This window comes from Ambystoma mexicanum, chromosome 3q (assembly GCF_040938575.1).
Source record: "Ambystoma mexicanum isolate Mex_15411 chromosome 3q, UKY_AmexF1_1, whole genome shotgun sequence".
In the NCBI taxonomy this organism is placed as follows: Eukaryota; Metazoa; Chordata; class Amphibia; order Caudata; family Ambystomatidae; genus Ambystoma; species Ambystoma mexicanum.
The window spans coordinates 66,299,868-66,318,811 of NC_090926.1; the positions used below are offsets into that span (position 1 = coordinate 66,299,868).

The window sequence follows — 18,944 nt, forward strand, 5'->3', positions numbered from 1 at the left end:
ATGAAAAAGGCAAAGCGGAAAACGAAGGGCTGGAAAGTGGTAGCAAGAGATTAGTTTCTGCAGTCGGCGAGGGCTGTAGACACTGGAGCGGGCACCAAGAGATGGATAAAACGTGCAGTGCTGATGACACGGCGCGTAGTTATAGTTGCGTCTGCCATCTTGCGGCAGCCATCTTGGATGAGGACTAGACCGGGAGGGGAATGTGCGGCTGTGGATACAGTATCCTGGATCGAACGTAACGTTCTGTACTGATGTTGCCACTTGTTCCAAAGCCTCCAGGGCCGCAGCATGACACTGAGCTCGAGGGAAATGTGGCCAATACTCTGGATTAGGCGGACCCTTAAATGTGGCAGTAATAGCATTACCGCCAGATTTATGGACTACCGCCCAACCTGTGATCAGGCCCATGGAATACCCACTTCTGACATCACTGTCCACCCGGTAGTGCGGTATCCCCACATGAGCATATTATCCCTACCCCCTCCATATACACCATTCATGAACAAATAAAAAATACCCCCACACAAGAAACTATTCTCCAAGAGGTTTGAAAACTCCTTCCTGGATCACGTGTGCACCAAAGATTTACTCTCCGTTTTAACCACCACTGCTTCCCAGGCAAAGGACTAGATCAAGGTACCCGAGAAAAATTGGTTCTTGACTATCAAAGGCCATGGAAAAGGGATCAATGCAAACTTGAAACTGCATGGAAAAACCACAGGGGCCCAACCACACATGATCTACATAACACAAGTACAGATCTAAGTTTTGCATACCCATAACCCAAATTTATTGCTTGCAGGCCCCAAAGTGCCAAGAGGCCTTGCGAATGGCAAAAGCTGCAATACAGCAACATCCAGTAACATGGCACAACAAAGGCACCTCTCATCTCCTGTCCTTGGGTACTGGGCAGATACCATCCAGATAGAACTGTGAAGATTAGCTTACGTCACATCTAGACAGATTTGTGAATATGAGCTTTCGTCACATCTAAATGGAATTGTGGATATCATTATGCGTCCCATCTAAATAGTGATACCACTAACCAACCCTACTAATACAAAAACTCAACCCTCTGCGTACACTTCACAAACTCTGAACTAAACACATCTATACCTCTAAAGCACAATAAACTGTGCGTACTGCACTACACCGCAACAAAACAAACCACACATAGCCTCACACAACTGCACATGAAGGCTACTAACCGAAAAACACACCTAAGCTCATTGAATGTTGTAAATCAAACTGAAGCTGCCAGCAGCACATCACAGCTCTCTTGCTCTTCCTCCCGCTCAGTCCTACTAACCTACTCTACCCTCTTGCTTCTCAGATCCACCAGAGCACCCGGTGGCTACTCCGGTGGTGACAGTGCGTGGTATAAATACCCTTTAACATAACATAACACACTGCTACAGGTACAGTGAAATGCCTGTGAAAGGGGAGAAAGGGAAGACATTAACTAGACCTCTCCTTACACAACACAGCCATCATTAAGGGCATCCATTTCTAATTACTGCTGCTAAAAAGGGTAAACGCATGCCATCAAACAAATTGCTTGGTTGAACAAACCTGGGTCAAGCTATTGCTCTAACTAGAGCATTACAACAAAGGCCATTTAGGAATAACAAAAGTAAGAGACCTCAAAAAGGCTCCAAAATAAAGCACCCAAAATCTGTCTGCAGTTAGATCGCATCACACCAGCCAAGAGAGCTCGGTTGTGTCCCTGTGGACATAGAATCCAGTTTAAAATAGTTTGCACCTTTTACCGCTCATTTGTGTAGTCATGTTACAATACCTTCAAAAGCTAGCCCTCAACCGTGGACATAGCAATCATCTAAAGTCAGCTGATGAAACCTGGTGGTCCAGTGTCCAGTCAAGATTCAACCATACAAAGTGTAGAGGGTCAACCAATGAAATGCTGATGCTCTGACTCAAAATCTCAGAATCCATATTTGGAAAATGTTGCCAGCATACCAGCAACTATTTTGCGTAAGCATTTGATTCCACTATGCCAGCAATGTGACCAACACCGACAAATGGGGTAGGACCTTAAAATCTGCATTCGGGAAACATTAGACACAATGTGATGGTGAACAGAAAGGATAGACTCCCGAAACAGTGATTTGCACATCTACCATTATTTGGATAACCGTTCATCCGGATCCGTATTGTACAGCTCATTGACTGTAGTGTTGTAAAGTTACCATGAGATGACCTATGATGAGGTACAAAGCAACTGAACAAAATAGGCACACAAACTAAGGGGAGACTCATTTAGTGTAGAGAACGAATGCTTTTCCTTATCTTGAGCCCGTTGCTAGCATGCATTAACCTTGGTGTGTTCTGCCGGCATGTACCTGTATTCTTTATCTGCCGATAGTCACTGATTTACTCTGTGTTGCAAACTCTTCTCTCACTTCTATGACATTGTATGACCTGTAAAAGGTACAAGAAGCTTGCAAATTGATTTAATCTGAAAAAAATCAAACATTCCAACAGTTATCACTGACCTGCATGGGGACGGTCATTGCTTCCAGGGTCTTTGCTCTTAGGAGGAATTAGATATTGGTTTTCCTCCCGGCTTATGGTGAACACTATATCCGAATCAAAACTGGCAGTTGTATCACCTGCAGATTAAAGAAAGAAAATCATTATTTACATGCTGGGAAAATTACTTATTTTTAGAAAATATGGGAGTAATAGGACTGAGGATCGGCATACTTTACTTACGAAAATAAAGTTGGTCAAAGGTTCAATCATTTCACTGTAGTAAAAGCATTCCAGAAACGGAAGCTGTCCACACAAGTCCAAACAGACAATGCAATATTGCATACAGAGCTCTCATGTTGTCCCATATCAGGCATGATATACTAGCCAGCCCTGTTTTTTTATTTGCATTTTAGGAATTAGTGGTCTTGCATCCTTTAAATTGTTATTATTTCATTTACAGTGTTTAGCATTAGAAATAAATAAAATGAGCAATACAGTAAGTAATTTTTTTCAAATAAGAGTACATTTACATAGGTTAGGTACAGGAGACCGTGCAGAGGATTAATGGCATGCAGTCCACAACAACCTTGGGGTGTAATATGAAAAGGACAGTTGATGATTTTGAAAAAAGTTTTAATTGGTTGGGGGTGGTGGGGTGGGACTAGCTTCCCGGTCAAGGCAGCCCAATTATGGAACTCTTTACCCACCCCACTGAGGGCAGATCAATCTTACCTAAACTTCCGTCAGAGTATAATAAGATGGCTCAAAGAGTCTGACATCTAGGTCTACCCGCACACCTGCATAACTACGACCAACCTGCTCTGCCTGTAAAAATTATTGTTCAGCTACCAGCCTTATTTGGACTGTTCTCTATATCTGCTGTATCTGTCCTCTCTTAGCACTATGTCATGTCGTATTTGTAACTTTCCTCTTTTAGGACTATGTCACTTTGTTGTTTCCATTTGATTTCTAGCTGCGTGCTCACTTTCCTTGCTCTGTATATTTCATATGTATTATATTATCCATATATTGTATTGCATTATCCCGAGGTGTAACCAAGCTGCAAATTACCTTATGCTATGCGCCCTGATACCTTTGGGTCTGGTGCGCAATACAAATAATAAAACAAACAAACAAAATTCAGGATGACATGAATAAAAGAAAAATAAAGAATTGCATTTTAATAACCTCTGTAGCGAACAGTAAAATGGTTATGAGATATTTTCCTAACAAAGTGTTTTGATCACAGATGTGATAATAACATAAATCATGTTCTTTTTCTCCTTTCTTTTTTTGGTGTTTTTATCAAAATCGTGCTAATCATTGAACTGATCAATACATTTGTAGAAGAAACTATTATAATTATGTTGCCTTGAGAAAGCTCCAGAAGAGTGAAACACGTGTTGCCATGGAATAACAGTGAAACTGTGATCTTTTAAATAACTGTTTCACAAAGCATAACAGGCAGAAAATTAGGACTTGTGAAACACTGTTCCACAAAGCATTAAATAAAACATACTTGTATTATGTATAACATTCACGCTTCACAAACAAGTGATTAGACCATTCACATCATCACATAAAAGGAATTTACCTTCATAAGATTTAGGAATAACCATCATCAGCAGACATTAAGAATATGTTACAGTACTCATAGATGGTACTAGCGTGAGGGACGGTGTACCCACAGGAATACCTACTTGGCAAATAAAGTGAGAATTCATAGGCGCTGCATTAATAGTGTATTGTGGGATACCATTCTGGTGGGTGGGCTTCCCATGTAGAAAGTAAAGAAAGGATTCATTATTCCTAAAACTCAGCTGAAGTCCTGCAGATGCACCTTCTTGGCCCAATAAGCACAGTTCTATACCAGACTTTACATATTATGTATTTTTTTAAGGTGTTTTAATTTTGTGTGCGTTTGTATCACATACAAAATATTTAAGAAACAAAAATGTAGGCACTTTATAAATTTACAGTCCAGCCAATTAATCAGTTTCCTCCCCTCTGTACACATCATGTCGCCCAGTTAAAAATGGACCAAATTTAATAAAGGTTTGTAGCAAAAGTGTTCCATCTAACACTGTTTCCTGTTTTAATGTCCGTTCCACCCCCACTGTGGAATTATTTTGGGAAACTGAAATACGTAATCAAAACAAGCTGTACTTTAGAAGGGTCGAACGCAGAAGCCATTTTCATTCACTTATGCCCTACTTGGATGAATATAATCACAGGACAATGCAGTAAATCAGGAACTGACCTTTTTTAGGTCCCAGCTCTGGATGCTACAGATTATATTCTGAGGACTGTAAGTGGGTGCTCGACTCTGAACATTCCAATGAATACGGAAATGCAATATTGGTGCTTCTGTATATGCGTCTGGGTGTCTAGGCATGCATGTGCGTGCGCGCGTGTGTGTGTGTGTGTGTGTGTCTACGGGGGGTCTCAATGTCTGTCTTTGGGTCAGCCTTGTGTGTCTTTGTATCTGTCCAATTTTAGGTCTAAGGATATGAATGCTTGTCTGTCTTTGTCCGTCTACGTGTGTCTATGTGTTTGTGTCTGTCTTTGGGTCCATTTGCACCTGTGAGCCCATGCCAATGCCAGCACTTTATCGCCTTATCTACATTTGTTTGTCTACCTGTGTCAGTCAAAAGATTGCCTGTCTTTCCTTGAACCGGTCATCGCCTGTGGTTATCATGTTAGCTATCGGAGAGAGAGCGAGATAGAAAGAGTCAGATAGAAACAGGGAAAGAGATGGAGACGGGGAAAGAAAGAGATATAAGGAGGTATACATAGAGAGATATAGGGCCTCATTACAAGTGTGCCGGTCCGGTAACAATGGTGCTGGTAAGCCGACCGGCACCGTTGTTACTGGACCGGCATACTTCGAGGCTGCGGGCGGCTGCCGTCCCGACCTGGCGGGCGGGACCACAGCCGTCCGCAGACTTTCCGGAAAGCACCAGCACCGTTGTTAATTGTGCCAGTGCTTCCCTCATCCCCATTCCCATTGAGTCCTATTGGACTCAAGTGGGAATGGCTATTTACATTTTTCAGGCGCCTGACTTCCAGGAACACCGGGATCATAATCCCCCCCCCGGTGTTTCCGTGGAGCCAGGCGCTGGAAAAATACACGAGTCCGGCGGCATCCTGCCACTTTTACCGGCATGGCTACTGCCGGACTCGTAATGAGTGTGCGCTTCTGCGTGCATGTTATTGGTTCTGCATCTGTCTGTGCATCTTTACATATGTTTGCATCTTTGTCCATGTTGCTGTTCCCCATCCCTTTGAATATCTCTTTAAATGTCTCTATTGTTAGGAAGATGTATTATAAAAATGAAAATCTTACCTGACCGGGTCAACTCCAGAACATTTTGCTTTGACTAGGTAACTATTTGACCTTGTCCCTAGGTGAAGGGGAATCTTTTTCCCCTCTCACCAAGTCTTTTACTATTTTTATGGGTGACCTTTTCATGTCTCTCCATAGTGTATGGTTGAAGTTATGGTTTCCTGTAACTAGTGGGCTTAGGCTGGGTTCCCCCTATGCGCTCTCCTGTTAATGTCTCTTTCATGTACTTGGATGAACTACAGTCCCAAGTAGTAAAGAGGGATTTTCATCCCCCTTTACATTTTATTAAATGAGCCAGCACACCCCACCTTATGTGGAGTGCTGGGGGATTCAATGTATCCCCTTTCTTACTTACCTTTAAAATTATTGTTACAATTGCAAGTTTGCTTGAATGGCTGGTAGTAATGGTTTTACCTTCATGACTTTTACTCCTCTTAACTGGCAGGCTGTTGATTCAGCCTCAGTAATGTTCCTAAGGGCCACCATTTTTCTAAAATGGTGGAATCCTTCTTTTTACGCTACTTCCTGCTTGCTTGTAGTTTCTGAGGTTTTCCCCGCCATTTTAGGCAGGAACGACCTCAGTGGGGGTTTTGTCTTCAGCAGGAATCCTTTGTATTCCCCGCCAAGGAAAGAAGCGAGGGAGGAGTGCAAAACTCTGTCGCCCTCACCATGCCTGAAAGGATCCCAGTCTCAATGGGGTATGGCTGGTCTGACTCGACAGCCAGACCGCCCCTTTCTGTAAAATGCAGGGAGAGAATGCAGAAGTTGTACTGTAATACCTGTTAAATACTCCGAACCTGGAAGCTACTGACATGTCGACCACTAGATCTGAAACCGAAGAGGAAGATGAACAAAAGATGGCTGTAGTGATTTCCAACGACCAGAGAGCCTGCTATGTAACCAGAGCCTTTTACCCTTCCTTCCAATTGATCTCGGGGTCCCGAAGACGATGACTCTGACCCAGAGCCTGGTGAGATCCACTAGACTCAAGAAGACCTGCATTTTCAACCATATCGCGTTGTGCTGCGACCTTGCAGGCTGCAATACCTCAATACCCTGAGACCTCGAGCCATTGTGTGGTGCATGGTCTTGAGTTCCGAATCGAGCAAAACTTTGGTGGCCTCCTCAAGGCTCTCCAGAGACGCCATTTAAGTCTTTGAAATTCCTTCACCAGTGTGCTGGACCAGATTAGAAACGAGAATCCGACCAGCGATAGTCAGTCTTCTCCGAGCTCCCTAAAAGGGCGCCAAAACCACAGAGCCACATCCAACCAGAAAGAAACTGTTGCCTGGAGCCTTCCTGGTTGATCCGTGCTGCAAAAACCCTTCCAGTATCCTTTGTTCAGTCTTCATGACAAGGAATTCATCCAACAGGTTTTTGACTGCAGATCCTGAAGTCTCCCCCGCTGCAAACTCTTCTTCTGTGCTGAGGTACTGTGTTGGCTGGGGTATTTACTTACCTTAAGCATTTGTGATTCCTGTGTAGCTTTGGGGTGTTTTCCGTTCACCAAGGCCCACTGCTGCAATCCTCCAAGGGTGTCTTATTTGAAGTCCCTGGACCCGAACTAATTCTAAAGTGAAACAATTTCTTGTTTGAAGAGACTTCCTCAGGAACTCTGATGACTTTCCCTGTAAGTAACTGAACCCTATCTCACCCTTCCTACAGCTGGCTTCTAGACCACTAGGGTCCCTCTTCTGCCTCAGAGAAAACGCATGCAACAGACTAGGGTAGGACTGGATAAGAAAAGGATTCTGCCTTGAAAAGTATAACAAGTGTGTTTAAAAGTGACTTACTTGTGAAAGAGTTGGTTGGTAACTGCCCCTCTGAGAGTGAGCATTTACAAACGTTCTTACTTACCTTAAATGTGTTCTGCCATTCTGAAAAGTATATGTAAGGTTATTTTACTCAACTGTGAATTGGTTATGCCTCTTTCCCAAAAGAATGCTGTTGGCTTCACTTATATTCTTATATTTCTTTCAGAATATTAGTGTATAGGTATACCAACTCGGTCTATTTAACCTGTCGAGAATAAGTGTGCCTTAGGTTTTACTTACCTTGAATGACTGTGTGCCATCCTAAAATAAGAGTTATTGCTTACCTTAGTCTGTGTTCCAATGATCTGAAAAGCAACTGTAATAGTATATTACACCCATAGGTTTTACCTGCCTGGAATAGCTGTGTACCATTCTTAAAAAGCACCCTGTAGGTGTAGCTGACCTTGGTCTGCCTGGTGCAATCCAAAATTAGTGTAGAAAGTTATTGCTTACCTTAGGCTGTGTTCCACTGATCTCAAAATCAACAGTAATTGTATATTACAACAAAAGGCCTTACTCACCTGGTATAATTGAGTGTTAGCCTGAATGTAGTTATAGGTTTATACTGTTCCTTGAATCTGTGTTCCACTATTCAGAAATGTATCCCTAGTCACTTGGAATCCAGAGAAAACGCAGTGGTGGATGTGATGGATCTGACCTGCAGGTTGCTACCAGCTGTTCATGACTGGCACTGCAGTTTTCGTACTGCTCAAATACTGCATCGAGATCCCCATTAGTCGCTTTTTGCGTTCACTGCTGTGACTTTATGGACTCTGTGAATTGGCCATCATTGCATGTACTCTGCAAGCGGTGTTGCATTGGGCATGCTCATATTGGGGAGCTCAGAATGCTGGCATTGTACTGAGGCCAGGATGTGACATTCATGGAGGAAATGTATGGCAGGAAATGTGCTTTGCGCAACATTGTACATTTATGTGTGTGGCCTGGCATTTGCATATCAGAGTCATATTGCTCTGGAGGTATGATTTTATGCTGGTGTGTGAGCAACACTGGCTACTGTTTGCATTTCCTAGATGGCACTGTGAACTTTTCATTTTATGGTGCCTATCTGTGTGTTTACTGTGTCTTGTTATATGGGCAAGTTGATGGTTCGCTTTGCGGAGGGACAACAGTTATGGGATAACTTGCTCCTCTGTGGGCGTGTGGGTGGACGTAATGGAGGTGGGCGTTACGTAATGGCGCTTCCATGTAAAATATGTTCTTGAGTTGCTGTATGACCTGCTGGTTGATGTTTATTTTGCTGCACATTTCTTAGTTCTATGAGGATCTACTAATTGTATTATGGACTGTGCTACTTGGGGTTGATGTCTCTTTGATGCCGCAGCGCTCTTGTTACTGGTTGATGGAATAGCTCTTGGTTTGAGGGGAGCGAGACGGGGTGTGTTCTTTGTGTTCTTGCTGTGGATGTGATGCGGTGAGGAGTGACAGTTTCGGTGGTGCTTCGTTATTGTGGGTGTTTTGGTTATGGTGAGCAGGGGGGCGTGGTTGGGTAAATCAGAAATGCTTCTTGCTTGATAAGGTTTTTAATTTGGGTGTTTACCGTTTTAATGTGCGACTGCTGAACACTTTGGGTCTGATTACAACCCTTGTACTTTACCTTTGGGTTGCTGCTGTTATTTCGTTATTTGTTGTTATTGTGCGGTGCATATACCTTTGGATTCTGTCTGGGCTTGTAAATTATAAGTTTTGAAAGGGGGGAAAAAAAAAAGAAAAAGGTTAGGGGGACGGATATTAGACTCCGTGAAAATGTTTGAGGATGACATTTTGGTGTTATAGGTTAGGCATGGGATTCTGGGGGAGATAGTTGGAATCGAATTTGGTAATGTATATAATGGTATTTTGTTGAAACCCAGGATATGTTGGGTTTTCTGTAATCGATACTGTTTTGTTTGTGTGCATGTTGTCTTTTGTTGTGGGTGTGGTGTGAGGGGGGTGGGTGTTACATGTGTTGCTCTACTTTGTAGATTAGTTTGGTGTTTCTTGCAGTGGTCATTTATAAGTTTGTTTATGATTGGGGGACAATGGGAGCATGTGATAATATAGAGCGTATTGGTGGATCCAGAAGGGGGAGGTTTCAGTGTGTACTTGGAATGTGTAGGGGTTGAATTGCATGAAAACGAGAATGAAGGTACTATCTAAACTTTGGCGTGAGAAGATTGATGTGGCTGTTTTACAGGAAACACATTTGCTGGATGGTGCTGGCTGTTCACTGACTAACTCGAGATAAAAACTCAAGTTTTCTTGAATTGTTACTCCTCTGCTTCCCGAGGTGTTGGAATTTTAATGAGAAAGGGTTTGGATGCAAGTGTTGAAAAAGTAAGTATGGACGATGAGGGGTGCATTATACTAATTGATCTTAAATGGGAGGGTGTGTTGTTCACAGTTGGTTCTGTATATGGTCCATGTGCAGGAGGAGGGGGCTTCTTTGAATCGCTGAAAGTGATGCTTGGTGACATGGGAGGTGAAAGGGTTATTTTAGGGGGGATTTCAATTGTGTACTTTACCCCAATTTGGATAGGTCCTCGAAGTGTACTTTTACTGGACAGAGGTCAAGTGGCGATTTTCGAAGTTTGTTGGAGGTGTATCATTTGGTTGATGTGTGGAGGAATTTTCATTGGGGGGACAAGGAATACTCGTTTTTCTCGCCGGTGCATGATTCTTATTCTAGACTCGACTACATATTGGTGTCGGATAGACTGATTGAGAATGTACTGTAGGTGTCTATGGGGGAAAGACACATTTCGGATCATTCGATGGTTAAGGCTAAGCTGAGGCTATCCACGGCGAGGAGGGGATTTAGTAGATGGAGGTTGAAACCCAGTGTGCTGTATGACGAAGATGCTACTAATGCATTGATGTCTTTTATACCAAATTTCTTTGAGGTGAATGTTGGCACGGCGGATAGTATGGTGGTGTGGGATGCTTTCAAGGCCTCGGTTAGAGGGGAACTGATGAACTGGACTGCGAGACTGTGTAGAGTGGGGGAGGCCAGGTTGGGAGAGCTTGAAAAGGTATTGGGTGATCTGCAAAGGATGTATGCTTTGTCAAAAGATGAGAATATTAGGTTTAGGATTTTGGAGGTTAAGGAATTACTGAAAAATGAGGTGAATTCTCAAGTTGAGAGGGGTTTGTATTACATGAAGCAAAGGTACTGGGAGCGAGGGGATAAGGCGGGGAGGTTATTGGCAAGCAGGTTGAGGAGTTATTCGGAGAGGGTTTATGTTCAAAGAATTGTTGATGACTGTGGTTTTGTGGAGATTAAAAAGGATAAAATTGGTGAATGCTTTCTTTCATTTTATGCTACTTTGTATATGGACGATATTGGTCTGCAGATGGATGATTTTGATAGATTTTTTGGGAAGATTGTACTTCCGGTGCTTTCTGAAGAAGGCAGGACTTGTATGGATGCCCCGATTACCGTTTTGGAGGTTTTGTCAGTTATTGAGGGTATGAATAAGGGCAAATCTCCAGGGATGGATGGTTTGACGGTGTAATTTTATCAGAAATTTGGGGAAGTGCTGTCACCAGTTTTGTGTGAATTGTATAATTGTTTTTTGAGGGAAGGGAGGCTGTGTGACTGGATGAAGGAGGCAATCCTTACGGTGATCCCGAAACCTGGGAAGGATGCAGCTAGGTGCAGTAGTTATCGACCTATCTCCTTGCTTAATGTTGACTTGAAGATTTTTACAAAAATACTGACTGTGAGGCTCAAGCGGTATATAGGTGAGCTGGTGGAGCGTTCTCAAACAGGATTCATGGAAGGGAGATATGGTTACGACAATATTTGTACGCTGTTGGACATTTTGAGCTTGCCTGACGCAGAGGTGAAGGATATTTTGTTGATCTTTTTAGACGCGGAGAAGGCCTTTGATAGGGTGAATTGGGGCTTCCTGAATTATACACTGTCTAAATTGGGTTTTGGTCCTTTCTTTCTTAAAGCTATTCGGGCACTTCAAGAGTGTATATCGGCAAAGGTGTGGGTGAATGAGGGGTTTTCATTCCCGTTGTTTAGGGTTACACGCCAAGGCTGTCCTTTGTCGCCGCTGTTATTTAATTTGGTGTTGGAGCGTTTGTTGGTGTCTATACGCCAAATGAGGTGTATCCGAGGGTTTGCTGTTGGAGATATGGAAATTAAAACTTTGGCTTATGCGGATGATGTTGTGGTCATTTTGGATAATCCTGTTGTAGGGGGTTGTGTGTTGAGGGAGGTCTTTGAGGAAGTGGGTAAACTCTCTGGATATCGGATCAATTGGGATAAAACGGTGGTGTTTCCGGTGAAGTCTTCCCGTGGATGTGAGAACAGGTTGGGGTGGCGTTGTAAATGGGAATATCTTAGTGCGAAATATTTGGGTGTCTATATTACTCAAGATTTTAGGAAACTATGTTGATAAAATCATTGAGGTTCTGAGACGGGATATTATAAGATGGGGACGTATCAATCTGACTCTTTGGGGTAAAATTAATGCTATTAAGATGATTTTGCCTCCGAAGGTTCTGTATGTTGTCCAGTCTCTTCCTGTGCATTTTACGATGGGAGCGTTTGCGCGTATAGATAAGTTATTTCAGGACTTTTTGTGGGGGCTTGGGAAGAGGGCCAGGATTCGACGGTATATCATGGTCCGGAAGGTTAAATATGGGGGTTTTGGGTACCCAGTATTAAAGAATTATAGTAGTGGTTTTTTATTAAAGAAAGTGTCTGATTACACTGGTGAAGTCCTGGATAGGGTGCCGTGGTGGGTACAAATTGAGACACAGCGGTTCCTGCCATATGATATTAAATGTTTGTTTTCTTTTGGGAAGATGCCTAGGAAAGTGCAGTGCTTAAAGTCAGTCTTGGCTACTAAAGAGGCTTTGTCGTCATGGATACTGGGTACTGGGCAAGGTTTGCATCTTTATGAAGGGGCTTCCCTTTGGCATAATCTTGGTCTACAGGTTAACAATAGTGTACTAAGTTGGAAAAGTTGGGTTCAGAGGGGTGTTTTGGTAATTGGTGATGTGTGGAATGCCGCAGGGGTAGTGCCTTTTGCAGGTTTGGTTGAGAAATTTGGGTTAAGGAACAGGCAATTGAGAAGATATGGTATTTTGGTGGCTCTCCTCTCAGAGCGTAGAGACATGTTGGGCACGTCATTTTTGAGGAAGCCGGAGAATTTTGTTTTTTTGGAAATTGGACGTCAAAGAGTGTCTGTTTTTCTGCAGTTATGCAGCCTGATGGTAAATGGTTGGACTCGTGGGACAAGCTGAGGTTGTCTTGGACTGAGGAGTTGGGCAGGGAACTCACGCCAAGGGAATGGGATAAGATTTGGAGGGTTCCGACGACTGCCAAAGTGGATTTGCAATTGCGCTATATACATCAGAGGATATTGGGCAGGATATATTGGACCCCAGTGCATATGTGTAAATTGGGATTGGTGGATGGTGATCAGTGTTGGGGTTGTGGGAAGGAGAAAGGTACTTTAACACATATGTTATGGTATTGTGAAAGAGTGGAACGTTTTTGGAGAGATGTTATTGACTGGATAGATCAGGTTTGGAATATTGTTTATCCACGCAATCCTTTGGCGGTTATCTTATTATTGTATAATGGTGGACGGGATGTGAGTTGGGTGATATCGCGTGGAGTAGTCAAGGTTCTGTTGATGGCGGCTAAACAGGTGTTGAGGGTTTGGAAGACACGCAAGAAGCCGAGGGTGGCGGAATGGCTTTCGGACGTTCGAATTTTATCCGGATTTGAGAAAACAATGTATTGCAAACAAAGCAAGGAATCCCTTTATGAGGATATGTGGGGAAGTTTTAATGACCTTTATGGTTGAAGCTGGACTTGGCTCAAGAGTATAGTACATTGGTATTCTTGTTTTTTCGGGTTCTATTGATATATTATAGGGAGGGGGTCTGTGTTGTCTTTGTGGTTGTTTTGTGTGTTCTTGTTTGTCTGTTGTCGTTGGTTTGGTACATTTGCTTTTGTTTGGAATCGGTATACATTTTCATGTGGTAAATTACAGAGTTATGGGTTGGATCTATGCTGTTCTGTATTTTGCAATTCAAGATCCTGAGTTGTTACTTCTGTTCTTATTGTACCTTGTTGAAAATGAGAAATAAAGTTTTTTAAAAAAAAAAAAAGATGTTTCCTGATAACAGGGTTGGTTTAATATGTGATTCCTTAACTGAGTGTCACTGCATGACTGACAGGGTCTACTACCCTTGGCAATCTGAACGTAAAATATGGTATTACTCCCCATGAATAGGTGTGTCCTATACTAAATGTGTTTGAGTAAGGTCGGTCTTCCCTAGAAATACTGTTAGTTATTCTGAAGAAGGTTTATGCTTTGGTCTGTGTACCATCAAGCATTGTGCTGTGTTTTTAGAATGTGTCTATGTCTCTTTGACAAAGTACTGACCACCAAGACTTAAATTGGCCTAATTGTATTCATAATAAGCCTTTATTTTGTATAATACTTCTGGTTGTAAGTATTGGTATACTACAAGTTCTTTGTACCTTCCTACAGCTCTCTCTCCCTCCTAAGATAAGCCTGGCTGCTCTGTCTACGGTACCATATACTCAGGTGGTACTGCCTTATCCTAAGAGTGGAGTTTTGTACAGTCTCAGTTGTATGGTTTTACTAAGCCCTTAGTTGGACTTCAGAAAAACTGTCCTAACATCTAAAGTTGCATTTCTAAGTCTGGTTTTCTCTTAAGGTAGTTGTGCCTATTTTTAAGCCCGCCTGTGTTTACATGTCTGTGTTAATATGTTAATGTATCTCTGCAACTCTATCCCCTTAATTCTATGATTGGGCACATATGTGTGCATGTGAGTATTTATCTGTATGATTGAATGTGTATAATGATCTTTGCTATATCCCTACTCAAGCCTCCCTGCTCTTCACACTCACCTGGGGATTGGTTGACAGTGTTTCTTCTCATGGCGTGATCATAGTTCATGCAGTTAGAACGTTTGTTTACTTTACTGCTTAATGAAAAGACAGATGTAGCAATAAGCGGACCTGTTTTAAAAAAACAAACAGAAAAGAACATTTAATTTACAATTAAATACAGGCAATGCACATATGTTGCTGTTAAATGGCAAGTAAGAAAAGAAACACAATAGACCAATATCCTCCAGCGAGAAAAAGATGCATTACACAAAGATGCTTGTAGCCATAATATAAATGGAACTGGCTCCATGTGTATGTGACCAACACAATGGGTTGACCGCATCGTACAGTGAGAATCGATGGTGCAGCTGTGAAGTGGTGGTCATCCTTTCCATAGGACTGCAAAGCTCAAGTCATAGCTGGGAACTCCCGATCAGTTACACAAACATGCTTACAACCTTTCATTCATCCTTAAAATGCTATGCAGATGACATCAATTAACAATCAACTTGGATAAAGACTTAATTGGCAATACATGTACCAGATATAGGGCCTCATTACAAGTATGGAGGTAGCCATGCCGCTATTAGCGGCATGGCTACCCCCATACTGGGTACTGGGTCCGGGTTCCCGGAATGGGGAAGTACCGGGCCATTCCGACCTTGGAGGGCCCGGTAATTCCCCTTCCCGGGAACCCGGACCCTGTACATCCCCCTTCACATTCGAGCCCACATAAGGCTCAATGGGAATGTGGAGGATGCAAACAATGGGCCCGTTAATTGTTGTTTGCATCCTGGTCTGCTCGCGGGACCCGCTAAGGACGCCTGATAAAACCAGGCGTCCTTAGCGGGTCCCGCAAGGAGACCTCGTAATGGGGCGGTAGAGGGATAACGGGGCCACCATCTCTACCGGACTTGTTATCCCTATACTGCATACCTCATAATGAGATATAGTCATTGGGGGTCATTCCATTTCTATTTCCACTTTATTTTGACCAGAAAGAATTTACCGTAAAAGTCAACACATACATAAATAAAACACAGAACATAATTAAGTTTAATATAACATCAAGAAGTACACATTTTGCCCGATTTGTACAATAAATACAATGATCAACACCAATCAAAGAGGAAAGTACTCGTGTGCATACAACGCATAGTAATTTCTATTACAACATGCGTCAGTCATGAATGACCAAACATTTGCTTAGAGCCCAAAACCGGGCAATCATTCCTAGACTCAAGGAGTAACATGGGCAACAGGGCACATAAAGAATAGGATTATAATTATGGAGGAAGATTGTTCAATTTCACTCTTCGGGGTCATTCCACGTTTGGTGGTATCCAGTCAGTAATTCTGGTGGGATACCACCAAACGGTATTACTGTTTCTGCCGCCTTATATCTTGGTATTACCGGGATATTACAAGTGGCTGAAATACCGGTAATTCACCATTCCATGTAGTCCGATAAATTTCACGGTGGGGGTGGAATGGAAATCAAGACAGGACACACAATGTTAGATGGAACACTTTTTATGCAAACCTTTATTACATTTCGGGCATTTGTAACTGGGGGACACGATGTGTACAGAAGGGAAGAAACTGATGAATAAGCCTGACTGTAAATTGATAAAGTGCGTACATTTTTAGTTCTTAAATATTGTGTACATGATATAAACACAAAAAAAAGAAATAAACCACCTGCAAAACTATATATAATGTGTAACGCCTGGTCTAATGTTTAATGCTGGTGGAGGCTGGAGTTACCTCCAGCTTTTTGCTGGAGGTAAGTTATGTAACCTCCCCCCCAACTGGCAAACTTGTAGTTTGCCGGTCCGGGAAAGTGCCAGTAAACGTTATTACTGCCATTTTCTTCCAGACCAGCCAATTTATAATGAGGCCCATTGACTTAACCCTACTAACATGGACCTTGTTTCCATAAAGACAAGGCTACCACAGTCTCTCTGGTTTATCTGTCTTAAAACCTGGGGCACCTAACCTATGTCAGTGCAGAAAGCAGGGTGTCTGGAGGGATTTTTGACTAGGAACATTCGTGGCACAGATGAAAACTGTTATTCACAACATCCAAGTTCACCTACATCCTTTCAGAGGAAGGAAAAAGATTGGCAGAAAAAGACAGCGAAGGTCAGCGCAAGGACTGGATGATTTTGTATGGTTTGGATGGGCTGCAGGCGTGGAAACCTGCCAAGTTATCCACCAGTTAAATGTTGCGTAAGAAGGGTTGGACTCAAAACACCCTGCGCACACCAACAATCTTAAAGATCAGTTGCTTAGTAATTTAATCACAATCACAAGATGATGCAGCCTGACACGTGTTTCGAGCGAATGGCTTTTCTAATGAGGCTAGAGTCTGGACTACCTTTCACAATCACCAATAATTGGTATACAATCCTCTTTATTAATTACGTGGGCTCCACTGTATGATGCAGTTGAAAGATAAATATTGAATGAGACGTTTCACCGAGGAACGGAGCGTCTCCGCTGTGTATGGGGATCAGGAGCCGTTTTCAGAGGAAGCCTGTCTCTTCTATAAATGCCTCCCAAGGTTAGGGCATTGGGCCGGTCTTGAATAGACTATCATAATACTGTATATCTAGGCTATCAGAAAAGTCAAGCACTGAAGTCCAAATCCTTTCAAATATGGTGGCACGAATGATTCTATAACTGACTTAACAGACCATGCTAACCCAGGTATGAAGGCGTTACATTGCTACCCGTTGAATACAGATTACCTTTCAAAAGGTTGTGCCTCCCTCACTGTGGCCAAGGGCCCCGAGTTACGCTCTCACTAGGCCGATAAAAGTCAACCTTCAAAGAACTTAAAATCTACAGAAGAGGTGACGCGCTGTACAACCTCCTTTAAGAGACTGGGCCACCGAAGGATTCTGGTCTCCCCAGGGCGTCGGCTATGGAACGAGCTACCAATCAAGACGAGGAAACCACTTGACATTTAGAAGAGCAATTAAATGGAAGCTACTGGATCAAGTCTTTGGAATCTAAGATCAACCTATGTGAGCATGCCACAAATGTTACTGAAGTTGTCTCTTGGCACTAAAATAACCCAGTATGAGATATCTTTCCCTGTGAATGGTTATGCGGCACCTCAGTATCTGTATTTCATCCACTCCACTCCTTTTAACTGTCCCCCCCATTGCTACACCTGATGGATTATGTTATACTCTGCACTATAAATCCTGTACTTGGGCTATCAAGACAGCTTGACTGAAACTGGAGATCATGCAAACCAACAATAACGGTATCAGGTAAAAATGTCCCCATGTATAATGTCCCTATACATAATTTCACTGGGGCAAGCCATTGGCGACATTGTATATGGTGACATTATGTATGGGGACGGGCTGCGTGGATGTCCCCTACTCCCATTTAATGTAATAATGTCTCTGCAAAAAACAACTTTTTTGTCAGGGGACATTTTTGCGGTGACCTCATTACATGGAACCACAGTAACATCAATAAATTTGTATGATTGAGCTCACTGAAAGGAGGACCATGTACCCCAATGTTTGAAGAATGGAGTAAACATCACTGCTTGCTCTATGTCAAGAACCACTAGGAATGATATACCATGAAGTGCAATGCCAGATAAGCCGCTGAACTCCACCACAGCGTCTTGCAACGCATCACTCCACTAATTGCGTTTTTGGAGAAAACAGCACCTCTTTCTCCTAATTTGTTAACCCTCTACTAAGCTGGTATCAGTGGTCGAAGTGAGCGGGAGCAGTGAGCAGGAGCGGTTGGAAGCAGTGTTCCTCTACTTTAAAAAAAAAAAGGTTTCCTGTTCCTATACTTTTATTTTAAAAAGAAACTGTACTGGAATGGTTTAGGTTTAAAATAAAAGTGTAGGAAGAAGTTCAAACTTGCACCTCAATGCACTGCACTGAACATTCCCATAAACAGCAGGTGTGTGTTGGGGTTTGGAACCCGCGTGGGAGGCGGCGTGATGATGAGCTTTGTTGAGAGCGGGGGCAGGCCGGCAGGGACCATAGTTCCACTACTTCTTTGCATACACTTCGGCAACTTCCTATGATCTTTACATGTGATATGTAAGGGTACCCACGTTACCCTTGTGATGTACATGTACTCCATATGGTTTGGGGGGTTTCTGAAGACAGGATGGGGTCAATTGGATGACCGATGTTTGGAGGGGATCACACTCTAATATGTCACACACTCTACATCCAAGTGTCCAAGACCAATGAAAAACCAAGTGCTGCCACCTTCGATCACACCTCTGACTGTTTTGCATATGTGGTTTTCAGCAATGGGGCATAACGCTCTTTGACCAAGTACAATCAACTCTTTGTCACTTCCAGTGTAGAGAGTCCAAGCAGGTGAAAAACAATGAGTGGCTTCCTCATG

The 18,944-nt window shown here is 42.8% G+C and overlaps 1 protein-coding gene across 1 annotated transcript in view; it reads right to left on the reverse strand.

Annotated features, from left to right (window-relative positions):
- LOC138582129 (zinc finger protein 773-like) overlaps positions 1–18,944 on the reverse strand; it is a 167,083-nt gene that overhangs the window by 85,536 nt on the left and 62,603 nt on the right. Inside the window, exons 3-4 of the mRNA XM_069653134.1 lie at positions 14,562–14,672; positions 2,514–2,630 (exon numbers count right to left, since the gene is read on the reverse strand). Coding sequence (XP_069509235.1) covers positions 2,514–2,630; positions 14,562–14,672 — 228 coding nt within the window. The remainder of the gene's footprint in view (positions 1–2,513; positions 2,631–14,561; positions 14,673–18,944) is intronic.